Source organism: Callithrix jacchus, chromosome 2, assembly GCF_049354715.1.
Source record: "Callithrix jacchus isolate 240 chromosome 2, calJac240_pri, whole genome shotgun sequence".
NCBI classification, from domain to species: Eukaryota; Metazoa; Chordata; class Mammalia; order Primates; family Cebidae; genus Callithrix; species Callithrix jacchus.
Genome location: NC_133503.1, coordinates 32192513 through 32210645, shown reverse-complemented (window position 1 = coordinate 32210645; position 18133 = coordinate 32192513). Strand labels below are relative to the sequence as shown.

Sequence of the window (18133 nt, the reverse complement as noted above, 5' to 3'; positions counted from 1 at the left end):
ATTTTTCCCAATCTGTAGGCTGCTATTATATTAGCTTTATTCTCTCAATCTATATGTCTCTTTTTTAGCCAATACCACACTGTCTTGAGTCCTATAACTTTGTGATAAGTCTTAAAATCAGGTAATATGAATCCTCTTTGTTCTTCTCATTCAAAGTTACCCATTTTAGTTCTTTTAGGTCTTTTGTTTTTCTATATACATTTTAGAATACCCTATCAATTTCCAAAAATAAATATTATATTGGGATTTTCATTGGGATGGCATTGAACATATAGAGCAATTTGAGAGAATTGACATCTTAACAACACTGAGCATTCCAACCCATGAGCAAGTTACATCAATCACTTTATAAGCTCATTTTAGTTTCATCAAAATTTTGTCATATTCAGCATCAAACCTTGCACATATTTAGTTTTCACCTAAATATTTCATGTCTTTTAATGCTAGTGTAAATGACTGTTTTCTAACTTCAGTTTTCAGTTATTCACTCCCAGTATCTAAGAAAGCAGTTTATTTTCATACATTAACCATAACTCCTTATATACTGCAACCTTACTAAACTCACTTAGTAGAATCTTTTCAAAAAGTTTTATTTAGATAATTTTAACGAGCACAAGAGCAGTTTTGTTATATGGAGTTATGTATAGTAGTGAAGTCTGGGTTTTAGTATAACCATTACTTGAACACTGTACCCATTAATATCTCATCCTTCTTCCCTGCTCCCACCCTGGACCCTTCTGAGTCTCCAGTATCCATAATCTATGTCCACATGTACTCATTATTTGGCTTCCACCTGTAAGTAAGAACATGCAGTATTTAACTTTCTGTTTCTGAGTTCTTTCATTTAAGACAGTGGTCTCCAGTTCCATTCTTGTTGCTGCAAAAATACATGATTTCATTCTTTGTGTACAGTTGTCACCTAGCAGATTCTTTGGGATGTCCTATGTAGATAATTGTGTTGTTTGTAAATAGAGAGTTATGTCTTCCTTTCAAATCTGTATGTCTTTTTACTTTTTCTAATATTATTACACTGGCTAGAACCTCCAGTATTATGTTGAAAATCAGTGGTGAAATTAGACATTCTTGCCTTTATTCTTGATTTAGGAGGAAAGCCATCATTCTTGCATTAATATATATATATGTATATATATTAGCTGCAGGGTGTTTTACAGATATCCTTAATTCAGTTTCAGGATGTTTCCCCTTTCCCTAGCTTTCTGAGAATTTTTATCACGAATACATGTGAAATGTTGTCAAATGCTTTTTCTGCACATATCAAGATGATCATATCCTTTTTTTTTTTTTAGTCTTTAAATGAACTAAATGATACTGATTAGTTTTCAAATGTTGAATCAACTTTTCACACCTGGGATAAACTACACTTTATTATGACATATCCTCTTATTTATTACTGAATTACACCTTCTAACATTTTGGTAAAGGTTTCTGAGTTAATTTTATGAGGGTCATGGGTATATAATTTTTATTTTTATGATGTCTTTGTCTGGTTTTGATGTCAGGGTAATTCTGACCTCATTTAATAAGTTGAAAGGTGCTCTATCTACTATTTTCTGGAAGAGTTTATGTAAAATTAATTCTATTTGCCAGTGAAGCCATCTAGGCCTGGATTCTCTTTGTGGGAAGGTTTTTAAACTATAAATTCAATTTCTTCAATAGATACAGGGCTAGTTATTTATTTCTTCTTGAGTGAGTTTTTGTAGTTTGTGTCCTCTGAGGAATTTTTCCATTCCATTTAATGTTTGGCACAAAAGCTTTCATCATATTCCCTTATCAGTCTTTTAATGTTAGTTGGCTATGTAGGAATGGCCCTATTCTATTCCTGATATTGATAATTCTATCTTTTTTTCATAACTGCTCTGGCTAGAGTTTAAAATTTTTTCATTTATCTTTTCAAAGAGCCAATTTGGATGTCATTGCTTTTGAAAACCATTGCATTTCTGTTTCAATTTTAGTGATTTCTGCTCTTTATTCTTTCCTTACTTTGTTTACTTTGGATTTAGCATTCTCTTCTTTATCTGGTTTTGGAATGTGGAAGCTTAGGTTATTGATTTTAAACATTTCTTCTTCTACTTTCATATAAACATCTAATGCCTTAATGTTCCCTCTAATTACTGTCTTAGCTTCAGTCCACAAATGTTCATATGTTATATTTTTGTTTTCATTCCATTCAAAATATTTTCTAATCTCTCTTGTGATATCTTCTTTGACCATGATTTATTTAGAAGAACATAATTTAATTTTCAAAATTTTTGGTGATTTTCCACAGATCTTTATGTTTTTTATTTCTAGTTTAATTCTGTTGTGGTCAGATAATATTTTTATATGATTTCACTCTTTTTAAATTTGTTGAAACTTGTTTTGTGCTTCAGACTATTATTTACCTTTGTGGATTTTTCCAAATAGACTTGAAAATAATGTCTATTCTCTGTCTTTGGGTAGAAAGGTCTCTAAATGTCAATTAGGCGTATTTGGTTGTGTTTTTCAAGTCTCTCATATAGATTTTTACCAATGTCTGTTGTACATATTCCAGTAATTACTACAATAAAAGTGTTAACATCTCCAGTGATAATTCTGGATATATCTATTTGTCCTTTTTGTTCTACTAATTTCTCTTTTCATCTGTTTTGAAGCTCTGTTGTCGATGTATACTCATTTAGGATTTGTGTGTCCTCTTGGTGAATCAACTCCTTTATCATTATGAAATGTCCCTCTATCCATAGAATGGTGCTTATTTTAAAATTTACTTTGTCTAATATTTGCCATGCTGGTTGTCTTTGACTAGTGTTTCCATGCTGTATTCTTTTCCATCCCTTTACTTCTAACTGATATGTGGCTTTATTTTTAAAGTGGATTTTCTATAGATATCATGCAGTTGAATTTTGTTGGTTTTTTTTTTTAATCCAATCTGACAAATCCCTGGCTTTGGATTAGATTGCAGAGATCATTTACGTATGATGTAACTATCTATGTGGGTTTTAATCTATCATCTCGCTGTTTGTTTTCTATTTGTCCTATCTGTTTGCCCTTACTATTTGCCTTATTTTCTTACCTTATTTTAGGTATGTTGAGAATTTTTAATGTTTTTATCTTATTTCCCCTATTGGCTTTAGCTATATGTCCTTGTTTTAATTTTTGGATGGTTTTTCTATGTTTTACAACATATGTAGTCTACCTTCAAATAATATCATACCACTTTACTTATAGTGTAAGAACCTTACAACAGTATACTTCCATTATTGTTCTCCATTTCCTTGTGCTATTATTTTCATATACTTTATTTTAACACGTTATAACCCCTTTGGTACATTATTATTTTACTTTAAACAGTTATCTTTTTAAACAACTTTATTATGAGGTAAAATTTTCACATAATTCAGGGCACCCATTTTAAGCCCAGTTTGATGAGTTTTAGGAAATTTTTATAGTTGTGTGACTATCACCACAATCCAGTCTTAGAACACTTGCATCACCCCAAAGAGTGCATTCATGCCTGTCAGCAGTCAGTTTCCGTGGCCCATCCTGCCATCCCCTCAGCCTCAGGCAACCACTGATCTGCATTCTGTCTCTGTAGTTTTGCCTTTTCTTTACATTTTAAATAAATGGAATTATGTGGTATGTAGTCTTGTCTTTGTGTCTGGTATCTTTCACTTAACATCATGTTTTTAGGTTTCAGCCACGTCATTCCATGTATCAAGAGTTTATCCCTTTTAATTGATAAGTAGTTTTCCATTGCATGAATATGTCATTTTTACTTTTTCATCCAGTCATCAGTTGTTAGACACATAGAAGTTTCCAATTTTTGGCTATTATGAATAATGTTACTATGAACATTCATATATAAATCTTTGGGTATATATATATATATATATATATATATATATATATATACATACACACACATATTTTGTGTAGACATTAGACATACATACACATACACTTCTTGGTAGGGACTTAGGAGTGAATTGCTGAGCTGTATAAGTGCATGTTTAACTTACCATATTGTAATTGAAACTGTTTTCCAAAGTACTAGTACCATTTTCATTCATACTATCAATGAATGGGGTTCCTGTTTCACCCAAACTTCAGTCCTTTTGATGCTGATCCTTCTAGTGGTTATGGAGTGACATCTTATTGTAATTTTAACTTGCATTTCCCTAATGACTAATAATTTTGAATATCTTTCCATCTGTTTGTTATTTGTAACTCTTCATATCTCTTCTTTACTAAAGTGTCTCTTCAAATCTTTTGCCAATTTTAATTTGTCTTTTTGTCTTTTATAATTAAGTTGCAAGAGGGGTTTTGGAGTTTTTTTTAAACTAAATCTTGAATTCAAGACCTTTTGCTAGATTTTACCTACTATAAATTCTATCCAGTGTAATTTCTGTTCCTATATTGTATTTTATATCTCTAGAAGTTCCATTTGATAATTTTCATTGTGATTATAGAAATACATAGCATGAAATCTACTGTCTTAACAAATGTTTAAGTGTACACTACAGTATTGTTAACTATCTGCCTATTGGTGTACAGCAGATCTCTAGAACTTTTTCATACTGTGTGACTGAAACTCTATACCCATTGAACAACAATTCTCCCCACCAAGTTCTTTCTACCCTATGCCCCTGGCAACCACTATTCTACTTTTAGACTCTATGAGTTTGACTACTTTAGATTCTTAATATAAATGGAATCATGCAGGATTTGTCCTTCTGTGACTAGATTATTTTACTTAGTATTGTGTCCTCAAGGTTCATCCATGTGTTAGCTTTGACAGGATTCATTTTGTTCTCTTTTGTATCCTCCATTTTTTCTTAACTTCTAAATTTATGAAGAATATTTATAATCTCTGCTTTAATATCCTTGTCTGTTAATAATATCATCTTTGCTATATCCAAGTCTGTTTCTACTTTTTTTCATTTTTATACGTTATATTTTCAGGCTGCCTTGTATTCCTGATGATTTTGATTGGATGTCAGTCATTGTGAAATCTACATTGTTGGATGATCTTGTTATGTTTCTTTAAATAATTATGTAGAGTTTTGTTCTATCTCAGTTAAGTTACATGAAATCAATTGCATCCTGCAAAGGCTTGTTTTTAAACACTTTTTAGGATGGGTCCAAGGTGTCTTTAACTCTGCTACAAGACAATACTCTTCTGAGGCTTTTAACCAATGCCCTAAATATTATGTGAGTTTCTCACTATGGCTGGTGAAAACATGAACTATGACCAGTCATGTGTGGATTCTGAAAATTATTCAGCCAACTGGCCTTCAGTGTCTTCCCCACCCTCCCACCCCTTGCCGCTGGGTTCATAGAGTTTTCCCTCACAATTACTCAGCAAACACTCAAGGGAATCTCTCTGGAGATCTCTGGAACTCTCCTAGTGCTCAGCTCCCACCTTTCAGGTATGCCGTCTTACAATTCTAGACGCATTGGACCTTTTGATCTCTGTCTGCTCAACTAAGACAGAATGCTGAATCCTCCTTGCACTACATCCTGGAAATTATTTCTAGACAGTAAGCTAGCATCATCACACAACTCACCAAATTTGTCATGTTAGAGAACTCAGTAATGCACTTACAATTTTCCAATGTTTGAAAAAAAATTTCTGCATAGTTGGTCCAAGTTTTCTTCTTGTTTAAGGTGAAAGAATAAATCCAGTTCCTGTTACTCTATCACAGCTAGAAGCAGAAGCCTGCATTGGAAGCTTTGGATAGGAGGAATGACACGATCTGACATATATATTAACATGACAGGACTGCTGGGTTAAAAGCTGACTATAGAAGGTAGGGAATGATGGCGGCAGGAGTTAGGAGTTTATTACTATAATCCAGTCCAGGAATGGCAGTCACTTGTGATGATGGCAGACATGAAAATAAATGGTTGGATTCTAGACTTGAAGAAAAAATAAACAGGATTTGATGATTGTTTGGATGTTGAGTAAGAAAGGAATGGAGAAATGAGGGGTACTTCCAAGAATTCTGGCCCAATTAACTAGAAGGGTGGGGAGGTTGTTGCAAAGAACAGTTTCAATAAAGTGTTAGGGAGAAATTCTGGAAGGGGTGGGTTTAAGCAAGATTTAGAAGAGAGGTTTTGGACACAGTGAGGATGGACAATTCTCATGAGGAGTTTGGCCAATTTCATCTCAGTTCTCAAGAGACTCATGGTCTAACTGAGGAAGGAGGAAGATGTGTAAGGAGATGATTACATTAATGGAAGGTGTGTAATGATAGAGGTTTATATAGCCACAGGTCAAATGAAGACGTCTCTAATATACTAAGGGAGTTAATAGGGAGAGAAGTATAAAGTGCTTCACACGTGTTGATGCATGGGCCTCAGGGGGAAAGACTGGGACACTGTGGTCAGAGGGAGGAGGGGGGCAAGGGCATCTTCGAAAGAGAGAAGAGCATGGTAGAAGTTCACAGGTGAACCATCAACCTCTCAACACCTTCAGGAAACTGAGTCCCCATAGCTCAGCGTAAGGTGGGAATGGGAATTGGTGAAGAATGAAGCAGGGGATAAAGGCAGGGAAGAGAACAGTTCCCAAAGACCCTTCTTTACTATGTGTGCTCCTCAGACTTTAAGTAATGTAAGTAATGGCAAGCCCTCACAGGCTCTGGAAAATATGACTGGACAGGAGTTGAGCAGGGAAGCCAGTTAAGGGACCCAGGTGACAGGTATGGGGTGGAGGGGTGGATCTTATGATATATGAAGTAAAAAAATAATAGGTCTTGGTCAGTTGATGAGTGTGACATAGATTAAGAGGAAAAAAGGGAATAACTAAAAATGACATTTAGGCTTTTGGTCTAGCCATCTTGGTAGATGATGGTGACATTAGCTAAACTTTGGAGAGGGAAATGTGTACAGTAAAATATTTTACGGAAATGTGCATGCCTTCAATGAGATGGCGGCTCCACGGGTTAGCAGGGCTTTAACTTCCTACCCTAGTGGTCTTCATCAACTCCACCCCCTTGTCTTGAATGACATCAAAAAGCTTAAAAGTTGTGGGAAAATATCACGCTGCCTATTCAAGATAGCTTTCATAGCAATCGTCTAAGTAGATTACCGTTGATCAGCCACCTGTATTCAAATATTTCTGAAACTACAATAGACTCCATGTCAAGTCAGATTCATCTAAAAGTTTAGGCTTCTCTTTTTTTTTTTTTTTTTTTAATATGGAGCCTTGCTCTGTTGCCCAGGCTGGAGTGCAATGGCACAATCTCAGCTCAGTGCAACCTCCACTTCCCAAGTTCAAGTGATTCTACTGCCTCAGCCTCCCAAGTAGTTGGGACTACAGGCACCTGCCACCATTCCTGGTTAATTTTGTATTTTTAGTAGAGATGGGGTTTCCCCAAGTTGGCCAGGCTAGTCTGGAACTCCTGATATCAGGTGATCCACCCACCTAGGCCTCCCAAAGTGCTAGGATTACAGGCATGAGCCACCACGCCTGGCCAGGCTTCTCTTCTTATACACAAATGAAAGGAGGAATGTCACTCACTGTAGTACTTCATGTCTACTGGGGTCAGTGCCGTAGTGAAGGAGAAATAATTCCAACCTTCCCAGAACAAACCTTCACTTTCTAGGATCTACCTATGTTTCTCCAACTGTCAAAGTCATACCTTAATGCCTTCACACGTACCATTGTCTCTCTTAGAATAATGACCTACCCCCTTCCATATCTTATACACAACAGCTAGATTCTTTTTATTCTTTAAGTCTCCTTCCCTGACTACTCTTTTTGAAACTTTGTGAGTTTCTATTTATTGCGTCACCCTATTCATTCCCTTCTCAGCTCTTATAATTTGATGTATATATATGATGTATAAACGTATCAATTTTCTTGTTTAATTGGTTGTTTTACATCTGTTGCCCATACACGATTCTATGAGAGTAACAACCATGTTTACTTTGTCATCACTATAACTCTTACAGGATTATCTACACCTAGAAAGTTCTCCGTAAATATATGTTGAAGGAATGGTAAGGTAAGTAAAGAACAGGTAATGAGGGTTCCTGTTTAAAAGCATGTCAATGACTAACCAATAGGAGGAGGCATTATTTTGGGATGGAGGAATTTCCTAAAGTTTCTGAAATCATACCACATAGGTAGTAGCTTTCTCTAAGGTTGGTCTTGTGTGATTTGAGGAACCATAATTGCCAAGATTGCATTGGTGGGTCAAACCTCCAAATCTCAGTGGGAAGTTTAGTTTTTTTTCTCATGGTACAGACTGTTTGGCCACCATCTTCTATGTGGTAATTTAGGGATTCCAGTGCTTCTCTTTTTGTATCTGTGCCATTCTTTCAGAATGCTTCTCTTTCTTTATCTGTGCCTGGATCCTTCCCTGGATCCTCTCTATGTGTCCAGCTAATAGACAAAGAGAGCGGGCTGTACTGATTCCATAAGAAGTTTCCAAGACCAAGTATAGAAATGGTCTGCATTTTTGTACATGTTCCCTTAGTCAGAATGAGGCATATGGCACCAACCTAACTGCAATGGAGGCTTGGAAATGCAGTCTTTCCAGGTGCCCAGAGGAAACTAGATCTGTGAGCATCACTCTAGCCTCAGCCACAGTAGATTTCCTTTGGTTGTTGTGAGTATTAGAAACCTAATGTAGGCAAAACACTCAGAATAGTGCCCAGTTCTTTCAACGGCATCCACAGTTCCAGGTAAGTTGCAAGAGGAGTTCTCTGTTTTTCCCTAATCGCAGCTTGCTAAACAAGTCTGGTGTACAGAAGCTTCTGTCAAGCCCAACAGCTGGCTGGAGGGTGTTGTGAGTCTCAGTGTTCAAGGAGGCCAGCCAAGGATACAGATGCCACAGCTAAGTCTCTGCAGCACATCCTCATGCTTTGTTTAACTTGATTCCCTGGGTGGGACAATTTTTATGAGCAGGTGTTCTGGTTAATTAGGTGATTAATGCTCCTCAAATTGGAGAGCCATCTCCCCAGTGACAGTTCTTGCTTTGCTCGAATATGAGACAAATCTTCCCTGTACAATTTGGAGAGGCCCGTGATCACACTCATCTGTCTGTCAGGCCTCTTGGGTCAGCACTCTGGCTCTGAGGGCCAAGAGCCTGACCTCACACCTGGCTGACTTGCCTCTTGCTGCACCAGTTTAGAGAACCAAGAGCTCCCAGATAATCTGGCTTCCTCTCAGACCAGGGCAAAGTTGAACTGGGGACATATTTCTGGTTCCTTTCTGGGGATTACAATCTCTGTCACCTCTCAAAGTCAGAGCCATTGCCTCTACACAGAGTCCTCCAGTTTCTAAAGCAAGGCAGATGAGCCACAGCCAAGGGCAAAATTAGGCATAAAACTTTTTTTTCTCCAATTGTCTCTTAGGCCAATAGAAATGTGCTGTAAACTCTCTTATATTTCACATTCTCACAGCTCTCTTCCCACCTCATGCACAATTATATTCCTACCTTTCTCCCTGTGTTTCCCTCCATGCCAGGATCTGTCTCTCATTGATGTCATTGAACCCATGCATCCATCCTCCAAACCTCAGACTGAATTCATCAGCCCTTTCCAGCTTAAAGTGATTTCTCCCTCTTCAGAATTTGGGTAGCACTTATTACATGGCCCATATCACTTAACATTTAGTCTTTTCTCTTCATTCATGTGTCTTAATTTTGTTTTCCCAATTGGATTTTTGGCAGCCGTGGTTATATCATCTCCTGGGCATATATAAAGTTCTCAATAAATGTTTATTTGATTGCTGAATTAAGCTGAATGCCACTTATACTTCGGGAAGATGGGTTGAATTTAGTCTCTTTCACCATGGTTATTCTTGACTGGGGCACCTCCTTTCTCACTCCTTTTCCTCACATGTGTTAGCACCCCAGAAGGACTAGATCTCTTTCTTCAGTTTCAACTGGAAAATTCCCAGGAAAGGACTCTGCTTGGCCCATTTAAGTCATATGCCCATCCCTTAAAAAATCAGTATATTCTGGTCATTAGAGAAATGCAGATCAAAACCACATTGAGATACCATCTCATGCCAGTTAGAATGGCGATCATTAAAAAATCTGGAGACAACAGACGCTGGAGAGAATGTGGAGAAATAGGAACACTTTTACACTGTTGGTGGGAGTGTAAATTAGTTCAACCATGTGGAAGACAGTGTGGCAATTCCTCAAGGACCTAGAAATAGAAATTCCATTTGACCCAGCAATCCCATTACTGGGTATATATTCAAAGGATTATAAATCTTTCTAGTATAAGGACACATGCACACGAATGTTCATTGCAGCACTGTTTACAATAGCAAAGACCTGGAACCAATCCAAATGCCCATCGATGATAGACTGGACAGGGAATATGTGGCACATATACACCATGGAATACTATGCAGCCATCAAAAATGATGAGTTTGTGTCCTTTGTAGGGACATGGATGAACCTGGAAACCATCATTCTCAGCAAACTAATACAAGAACAGAAAATCAAACACCGCATGTTCTCGCTTATAGGTGGGTGTTGAACAATGAGAACACATGGACACAGGGAGGGGAGAATCACACAGTGGGGTCTGTTGGAGGGAAATAGGGGAGGGACCGTGAAGGGTGGGGATTTGGGGAGAGAGAGCATGGGGAGAAATGCCAGATAGAGGTGATGGGGAGGAAGGCAGCAAATCACACTGCCATGGGTGTATGCAACAGTCTTGCATGTTCTTCATATGTACCCCAAAATCTAAAATGCAATTAAAAAAAAATCAGTGCATTGAGGAAAGTAAGATCATATACAAACAAGAAAATTCAGAACCATAATCACACTCTTGGAGCAGAAGGCCAATTAATAGCTGTCTGCTACAAGTGAATATAGATTTTGAAAGGTTTAGTTGCTCTGTCTTCTTCCTTATAACTGTATTAGTCCATTTTCATACTGCTGTAAGAACTGCCCGAGACAAGGAAAGAGGTTTAATTGACTCATAGTTCAGCATTGCTGGGGAGGCCTCGGGGAATTTAAAATCATGGTGGAAGGTGAAGGAGAAGCAAAGCACCTTCTTCGGAAGGTGGCAGGAAAGAGAAGTGCTGAGCAAAAGGGGGAAAGAGCCCTTTATAAAACCATTAGACCTCATGAGAACTCACTCGCTATCATGCGAACAGCATGGGGGGAACCACTCTCACAATTCAGTTGCCTCCACCTGGTCTCTCCCCTCACACATGAGGGTTATGGGGATTATGGAGATTACAATTCAAGGTGAGATTCGAGGGGGGACACAAAGCCTAACCATGTCAATAGGTTACTTATTTTAATATTCATTCATCAAATTTATCTTACATATTCATTCTGAAACATTTATCTATTCAGAGTAGTTCTTATCCCTTGGGGAGGGTCAAAAGATTAAGCGGCAATAAACATTTATTTATTTTTTTTTTTTGAGATGGAGTTTCGCTTTTGTTACCCAGGCTGGAGTGCAATGGGGCGATCTCGTCTCACCGCAACCTCCACCTCCTGGGTTCAGGCAATTCTCCTGCCTCAGCCTCCTGAGTAGCTGGGATTACAGGCACGCGCCACCATGCCCAGCTAATTTTTTGTATTTTTAGTAGAGATGTTGACCAGGATGGTCTCGATCTCTTGACCTCGTGATCCACTCGCCTCCGCCTCCCAAAGTGCTGGGATTACAGGCATGAGCCACCGCACCCGGCCAATAAACCTTTATTGTTCATTCTTTTTCAGGGGAGAAAGAGAGAAGCGTTTGCATTGAAAACAATGTCCTAGGTCCAATGGACCATACCTTTTCCTTAACCCTTTTGGCCATTTCTCCAGGAATTACCTAAAATCACATACATGAGCTATTCTCTCTCTCAGAAAAATATAATAGGGATCATAGTCTTAATCTCAAATTGGGGGGTTCATTTTCTTTCTTCCTTCTTCCTATTCACCTACTCATCAAAGATCTGCCTCAGTAGCTCAGTGAGGTAGTGTGCCAGTTTCAGGGTCCCTGGTAGGAAGTGGATAATTCAGAGGAGTACCTGAAGAAAGTTTAGTAAAGGGACTATATGGAAAGGTGAGTCAGGGTTAAGAAATCAGCAAGGGGGCAGGGTGCGGCGGCTCACACCTGTAATCCCAGCACTTTGGGAGGCCGAGGCAGGTGGATCGCAAGGCCAGGAGTTCAACACCAGCCCGGCCAAGATGGTGAAACCCCATCTCTACTAAAAATGCAAAAATTAGCCAGGCATGGTGGCAGGCACCGGTAATCCTAGGTATTCAGGAGGCTGAGGCAGAGAATTGCTTGAACCTGGGAGGCAGAGGTTGCAGTGAGCTGAGATCACACTTTAGCCTGAGTGAGAGAGTGAGAATGAATGAATGAATGAGAGAGAGAGAGAGAGAGAAAGAAAGAGAAAGGGAGAGAGGGAGGAAGGAGAGAGAAGGAGAGAAGAAAGGGAAGGAAAGAAGGAGAGGAGAGAAAGAGAGGAAGAAAGAAAAAGAAAAATGAAAGAAAGAAGGAAGGAAGGAAAGAGAGAAGGGGAGGGAGGGAGGGAAAGAGGAAAGAAGGAAGGGAGGGAGGAAGGAAGGAGAGAGAAGGAGAGAAGAGAAGGAAGAAGGAGAGGAGAGAAAATGAGAGAGAACTAGAAAAAAGAGAGAGAGAGAAATAAATCAACAAAGAATGGGGACTCCCCAAAGTTTAGCAGCAGTGGAAAGCTATTTCCACTCCTGTCCTCTAAAGGGGTAATGGGATAGCAGTGGTTTCCAAGGAGACCCATATATCTGGAGAAGACAGCTGCTAGACATGAACTATGACCTTCGATAGGGAAAGGCAGCCACTGACAAACTTCAGTCCTGTGGAGGAAGAACCCTTGGCCTCACTCCTCTAGCTCTCTGAACTAGTTCCCCATATGTCTAGATCCAAGGGAGTTCAGGTGATACAGTCTGTAAAGGTTAGTTTCCTGGGGAATAGAACTTCCTCTGACTGTGGGCAGAGAGTGGATCTGAAGAATCCATTAGAGAATGATGAGCACAAACTGCTACGATGGGGTGGAAGCAAATGTATCAGAATTAGGGGTGCAGGAGACAAATGCATGTCATTTGCAAGGGCATCCTAGAAGAATGTAATCATCCCCCTCCCCCAAAAGATGAGCAACATCGATTAAAATTAATAAAAATACAATAGAAGAATGTCAAATAAGCTGGCTGATTGAGATCATTTATTTGTTTATTCATTCATTTACGTATTCATTTATCAATCATCAAAGGTTTATTTGCACCTCTAGATATCAAGATTGCAAAAATGGATTAGATATCTCTATATGCCTGAAACTTTTTATAATTCAGTTTTGAAAGAATTGGATTATACAGGGTCACTGTCTTCAAGAACCTAACAGTCCGGACCAGGAAGTCCAGAGGATTCAGCTTCTAAACTGGAGGATTTGGCTGCTATACTGACTGTGGGGTAGAAGACGGGAGGGTAGGAGAGGATGTTCTGGGGTGGGTATTGAGCGGATGTGGAGGATTGGTGGGAGATGCGGTGGAAGAAGCAGAAAACAACTCCAGAGTTCAAGATTGCATTGTCATGTCTTCCTTTTAGAAAGATTCTTGCGTCATCAGAGGAAAGGATGGATTGGTGGAGCAAAAAACTAAGAAATGAGAAAACTAAGAGAAATGATGTGAGAGCCAATGAGTAATACCTGTGCATGAGACTAGGATCTGAACAATCGCAGGAGAACCAGATGTGAAAAGGGGATACATTCAAGAGGTGGTCATGGGGAAGAATGAACAGAACTAAAGAATTAAATGGCTGTGGTGTGTGCAAGAGGGAAAATGCTTCGAGCTGTTTTGCCTTCTCAATACTCCCACCCACTTTTCAGCTAGTAGCTCCTGGGTTTTCCTTTGAGAGCAGGACTCCCACCTGCCCAGTGAGTGCAGTTTCCATCAAACTGCTACCCATGGGTTCTTGTCTTCTCTGGCCAAAAGGGTAGTCACGTGACTCAAGTCAGGAGAATCAGTTGCTCCTACCTGAGATTTTGGAAATCTTGGGCTTGGCACCTAGATTCTGCCTTGGGTCTTGTCATTTTTGAAGCCTTCATCTTCAATTTTTTCCCTTACATTCTGTATGCTATCCATGGCTTTCTTTAAAAGTCCTTTTTGGGGAAATTCAATAAGCAAAAATGGTTTGTTCTGGAGAACAGAACTGCCTCTGACAGTGGGCAGAGAGCAGATCTGGAGAATCCACTGGAGAATCATGAGCACAAATGGTTAGTCTGGATGGTTGGAAACAGAAAACCTCAGCTGACTGTGGTGAAGGTGGTAACTTACACAGGGAGATAAATGCAGGTTGAGTAGAAAGTTTGAGATGGGGTTTCCTGCAGTAATGGATAAGTAGTTTGCTTTTGAGAAGCCTATGGAAAAGCAAAGGGAAAAATTCAAAAGTTGTCCAGGGCCTTTGGGGGAACTCTTAAAAATGACACCGTAGAGTGTAAAACCACCCCGTAGAGTTTAAAACCACCTCAGGTTCTTGGATTTAGAGAGTTCTAAACAATACTGACCTCCTAACGATTTACTCAGTCTTCTCCAAGGAGGGCAATTCCTCCATCGAGTAGCGACCGCCTTCTGCAGATACATCAGAATCAGCCGAAGGAGTGGAGCCACATTTTCAGCACAGAAGCCCTGAGTCCTGGCTCTGGTTACTTCACTAATTAGTTGGGTGACCCTGCTTCAATGCCTATCTTTCTCTGAAACTCAGTTTCCTTATTCGTAAAACAGAAAAGTTGAACTATATTTGGGATCTCAAACTACGTTCCAAGATAACTTCCTGTTTATATGAAAAGGGGTCCTGTATACTAGGAACCTGGATTAAATAGCCTTAAACAGATTTCCTTATTGCAAGACTTCTCAGGGCCCTAAAAACACTCATCTGTGATGCAAATCTCCAAGAGGGGCAAAAGTGAGTATTTCTCAATGTATCCTTGTCCAAGGAAACTTTTTTCTCCCGCATGATGAAACGTGAGGAACCAGGAGTCATCAGAAGTCACTTGTGGAAATGTCGAGTTAGGTGATTTCTAGGCTGTTCCAGCGCAAACACCCCATGATTCTGCCTAGCCTGGTGTTATGGCCCTCCTGTCTTTCCCACTTGCCTCCTCCTCAGGGATGGTTGGCTCTGAAGGACCCTCGCCATGTGTTGTAAAGGGCATCTCCCAGGAAAATCACACTTGAATGCCTATAAAGTCACTTAAAGATCTAGTGTGGCTCTTGAAACCCCCTGAGCAGCTTAAATGGAAAACACAGCCCCCCACTGCACCCGGAGCACAGATCCAGGCCCAGCCCGAAGGGATTGCAAAACATGCTCTAGCATGCATTTGGGAAAACAAAGAAAACCCTACTCTTCTCTGCTCCAGACAGTCTGAGACGCTTTGTGCCCTTGGGCCCTTGCCCGGTTCTCTCATCTGCCTCAGTCCTGGTACTAAATTGGTTCAAGGTTTGGAGGAAAGCTTCAGAGGAAAGGGGGAAAAGGATGTTTAGAGTTCTTAAATGCTGAAGTCACCCTGAGGACCGTAGCATAGGCCCTCGCCAGCCACCAGGGGGCGATGACAACAGCATCTGTACAGAGCCGTTCCCAAGAAAAACAGCAGTAAATTGCACCTAATGTGTTTATTAATGATGAAGGGAGGAGAGAGAGGGAAAGAGAGAGAGAGAGAGAGGAAGAGCGCAACTGGGACTCGAGTGTGTGTGAGAGTGTGCGTGTGTGTGTGTGTGTGTGCGCGCAACTGGGTGCCAAAAGCTAAAACTCTGAAAATCTGCTAAGTATAATAAAATAAAATCTGCAACTCTACTATATATTCACAGGATGTGGTCAAGTAGTTGAAAGTTTCCTTGAAGGAAAATAAGGTAGAAGAAATCAGAATAGCATTCCTATGAAAGAAAAGAAAAGAGCTCTCAGGAGTATAGTTGTTGTCACTGTGTGAGTGTGTGTGTGAGCATGCATGTGCACGTGTGTGTGATTGCAGGTATATAAATGGATGTGTGGGAGCCTGAGTATGTGAAAGTGTGTCTGTGGCTATGAATATGTAGGGGTGTGCGTGTGTGTGTGTGTGTGTGTGTGCAGGGCTCATTCAGACCTCAGTGTGAGGGGATCTCAAGGAAATCTGGGCAATAGTTCCTCCAGTTCCTGCCCTTTCCTTTCAAACAAACAAACAAAATCATTCCTACAAGTATTTATGGAGCCTCTAATGCACACGCCCCTCCCCACTGGCATCTGGAAAAGCTCAGATCTAGCCAATTTAAAGCGGGCACTGGAAGAAAGAAGGTGCTGGGGACAGAAGGGATGCCTCGTCTTCGAATGACTTTTGCAAAAACACGTTCTCTTCTGTGATGCTCCAAACAACCCAGGGAGGTGAGGCCAGACAGGACTGATTTGAGAAAACGAAGGCTCAGAGATGACACAACTGGCCCAGAGTCACCCAGTTAGGAAGCAGAAACCCAAGGATGGAACAAGGCATTGTCAATCCAGGGGTCCAAGTCCCTGTCATCAGTACTTTCAGCAGCCCGCCAAGCGTTGGGTCTGCACAACGTAGGGCAAGTTTCTAGGTAAGGTTTGCTAGCAGTGACCTCAACAACATGGACCACCGTGTGTGTGTGTGTGTGTGTGTGTGTGTGTGTGTGTGAGAGAGAGAGAGAGAGAGAGAGAGAGAGAGAGAGAGAGCGCGAGCGCTGTGGAGTACCCTGGTGTCAATCAAGGCTCTTCAGGAAAAATTGTGGATCTTTGCCATGAGTACTAGGTACTGTAGAGAAGTAGCTTCGTGGGTGACAGTGCCATGGTTTGGCGTCCCTAGCAGCTGTGGGACCTCCAGCAAGTCGCTTCACTTCTCTGAGCTTTGTTTTCAGACTCCCGCTTGAAAGATCATGGACTTAACTAAAATATATGAGTAGAGTGCTCAGCTCAGTGCAAGAATTTAAAAAACAAAAGTGTCAAGAGCCTTATCAGTCCTTGGCTCCTAACAGTGCATAAGTTTCAGTGTTTCTTTCCCGGGGCCCTGCTGGCCAAGCCCCTTTCCTTCCCTGGTTCCTTCTCTCTCCCTCCTCTCCTGCCTCCTCCCTCCAGGCTCTGGGTCGCTCCAGCAAAGTTCCCAACTTAGTCGACATGACTCGCGGCGCAGCCAATGGGAGGCGGAGTTGGCGTTTTTTGGGGGGGGGGGGGGCGGGGGTGGGAGGGGATGGGCCCCGCGTCTCCGGTGTCTGCCCTGCTCAGTGAATGGAGAGAGCGAGGGCAGGCCAGCTCACCCGGCCGCCCCGTGCCCCAGCAGCCGCCGCCACCGAGCGCCCTAGCCCAGCCCCAAGCCGGACCTCCCCGGGCGCCACGCCCCACTGCGCTTGCCCCAGATCCCCAACCCGGCCCGTGGGCCCTCGAGGCCAGGGGGCGCTCCGCACCTGGGCACTCCCAGCGATGCGCAGCGGGGCAGCGCCGGCCCCGCCGATGGAGCTGCCGCTGCTGCCGCCGCTGCCGCCCGGCGCTCCCCGCTCCGCCCGCGCCCCGTGCGCCTGAGCGCCGAGCTCGCCCCTCCTCCGCGCCAACTCCGCCGCCCGCTCCCCAGGCCGCCCGCGCTCCCAGCGCGCCTCCTCGGGCTCCAAACGTCTTGCCCCGCAGAGGCAGACTCCTCCGGGAGCGGGGCCCTCCCTGCACACCATGGCCCCCGGGCGGACAGGGGTCTGCGCCGCGGTGCGCGCCCGCCTGGCGCTGGCCTTGGCTCTGGCGAGCGTCCTGAGCTGGCCCCCAGCCGTTGCCTGCCCCACCAAGTGTACCTGCTCCGCCGCCAGCGTGGACTGCCACGGGCTGGGCCTCCGCGCGGTTCCTCGGGGCATCCCCCGCAACGCCGAGCGCCTGTGAGTACCCTTGCCCCACCCCACGCGGGCCACCCACCTGGGTCCCACAGAGGGGGCTCCCAGGCGCCAGATCCGTCCTTTCCCCTCGGCATCCCTGGATGCGGTCTCTATTCTCATCCCTTCCCAGATACGATCTCTCGCTCCCGGAGCTGGGGATCTGTAGGCTTGGTCAGATCTGGAAAGGGAGGTCTCGAAGCCCCCGCGAAGGGCAAAGAGCAGTGCCTTTCCAGGGGTAAGGCTCCAGACACAGGGCCGGCTGACAGCTTCCAAGGAGTAGCTGGCGGGAGGTGAGGGGA

General features: G+C 42.1%; 1 protein-coding gene and 1 long non-coding RNA gene across 2 annotated transcripts in view; one reads left to right on the top strand and one right to left on the bottom strand.

Moving 5' to 3' along the window:
* The window catches only part of LOC144580739 (uncharacterized), a 57362-nt gene extending 39348 nt beyond the window's left edge, over positions 1-18014 (bottom strand). The window contains exon 1 of the long non-coding RNA XR_013530829.1: positions 17875-18014. This is a non-coding gene — a long non-coding RNA (uncharacterized LOC144580739). The remainder of the gene's footprint in view (positions 1-17874) is intronic.
* SLIT3 (slit guidance ligand 3) overlaps positions 17200-18133 on the top strand; it is a 641188-nt gene continuing 640254 nt past the window's right edge. Inside the window, exon 1 of the mRNA XM_035292102.3 lies at positions 17200-17837. Coding sequence (XP_035147993.3) covers positions 17641-17837 — 197 coding nt within the window. The 5' untranslated portion in view covers positions 17200-17640. The remainder of the gene's footprint in view (positions 17838-18133) is intronic.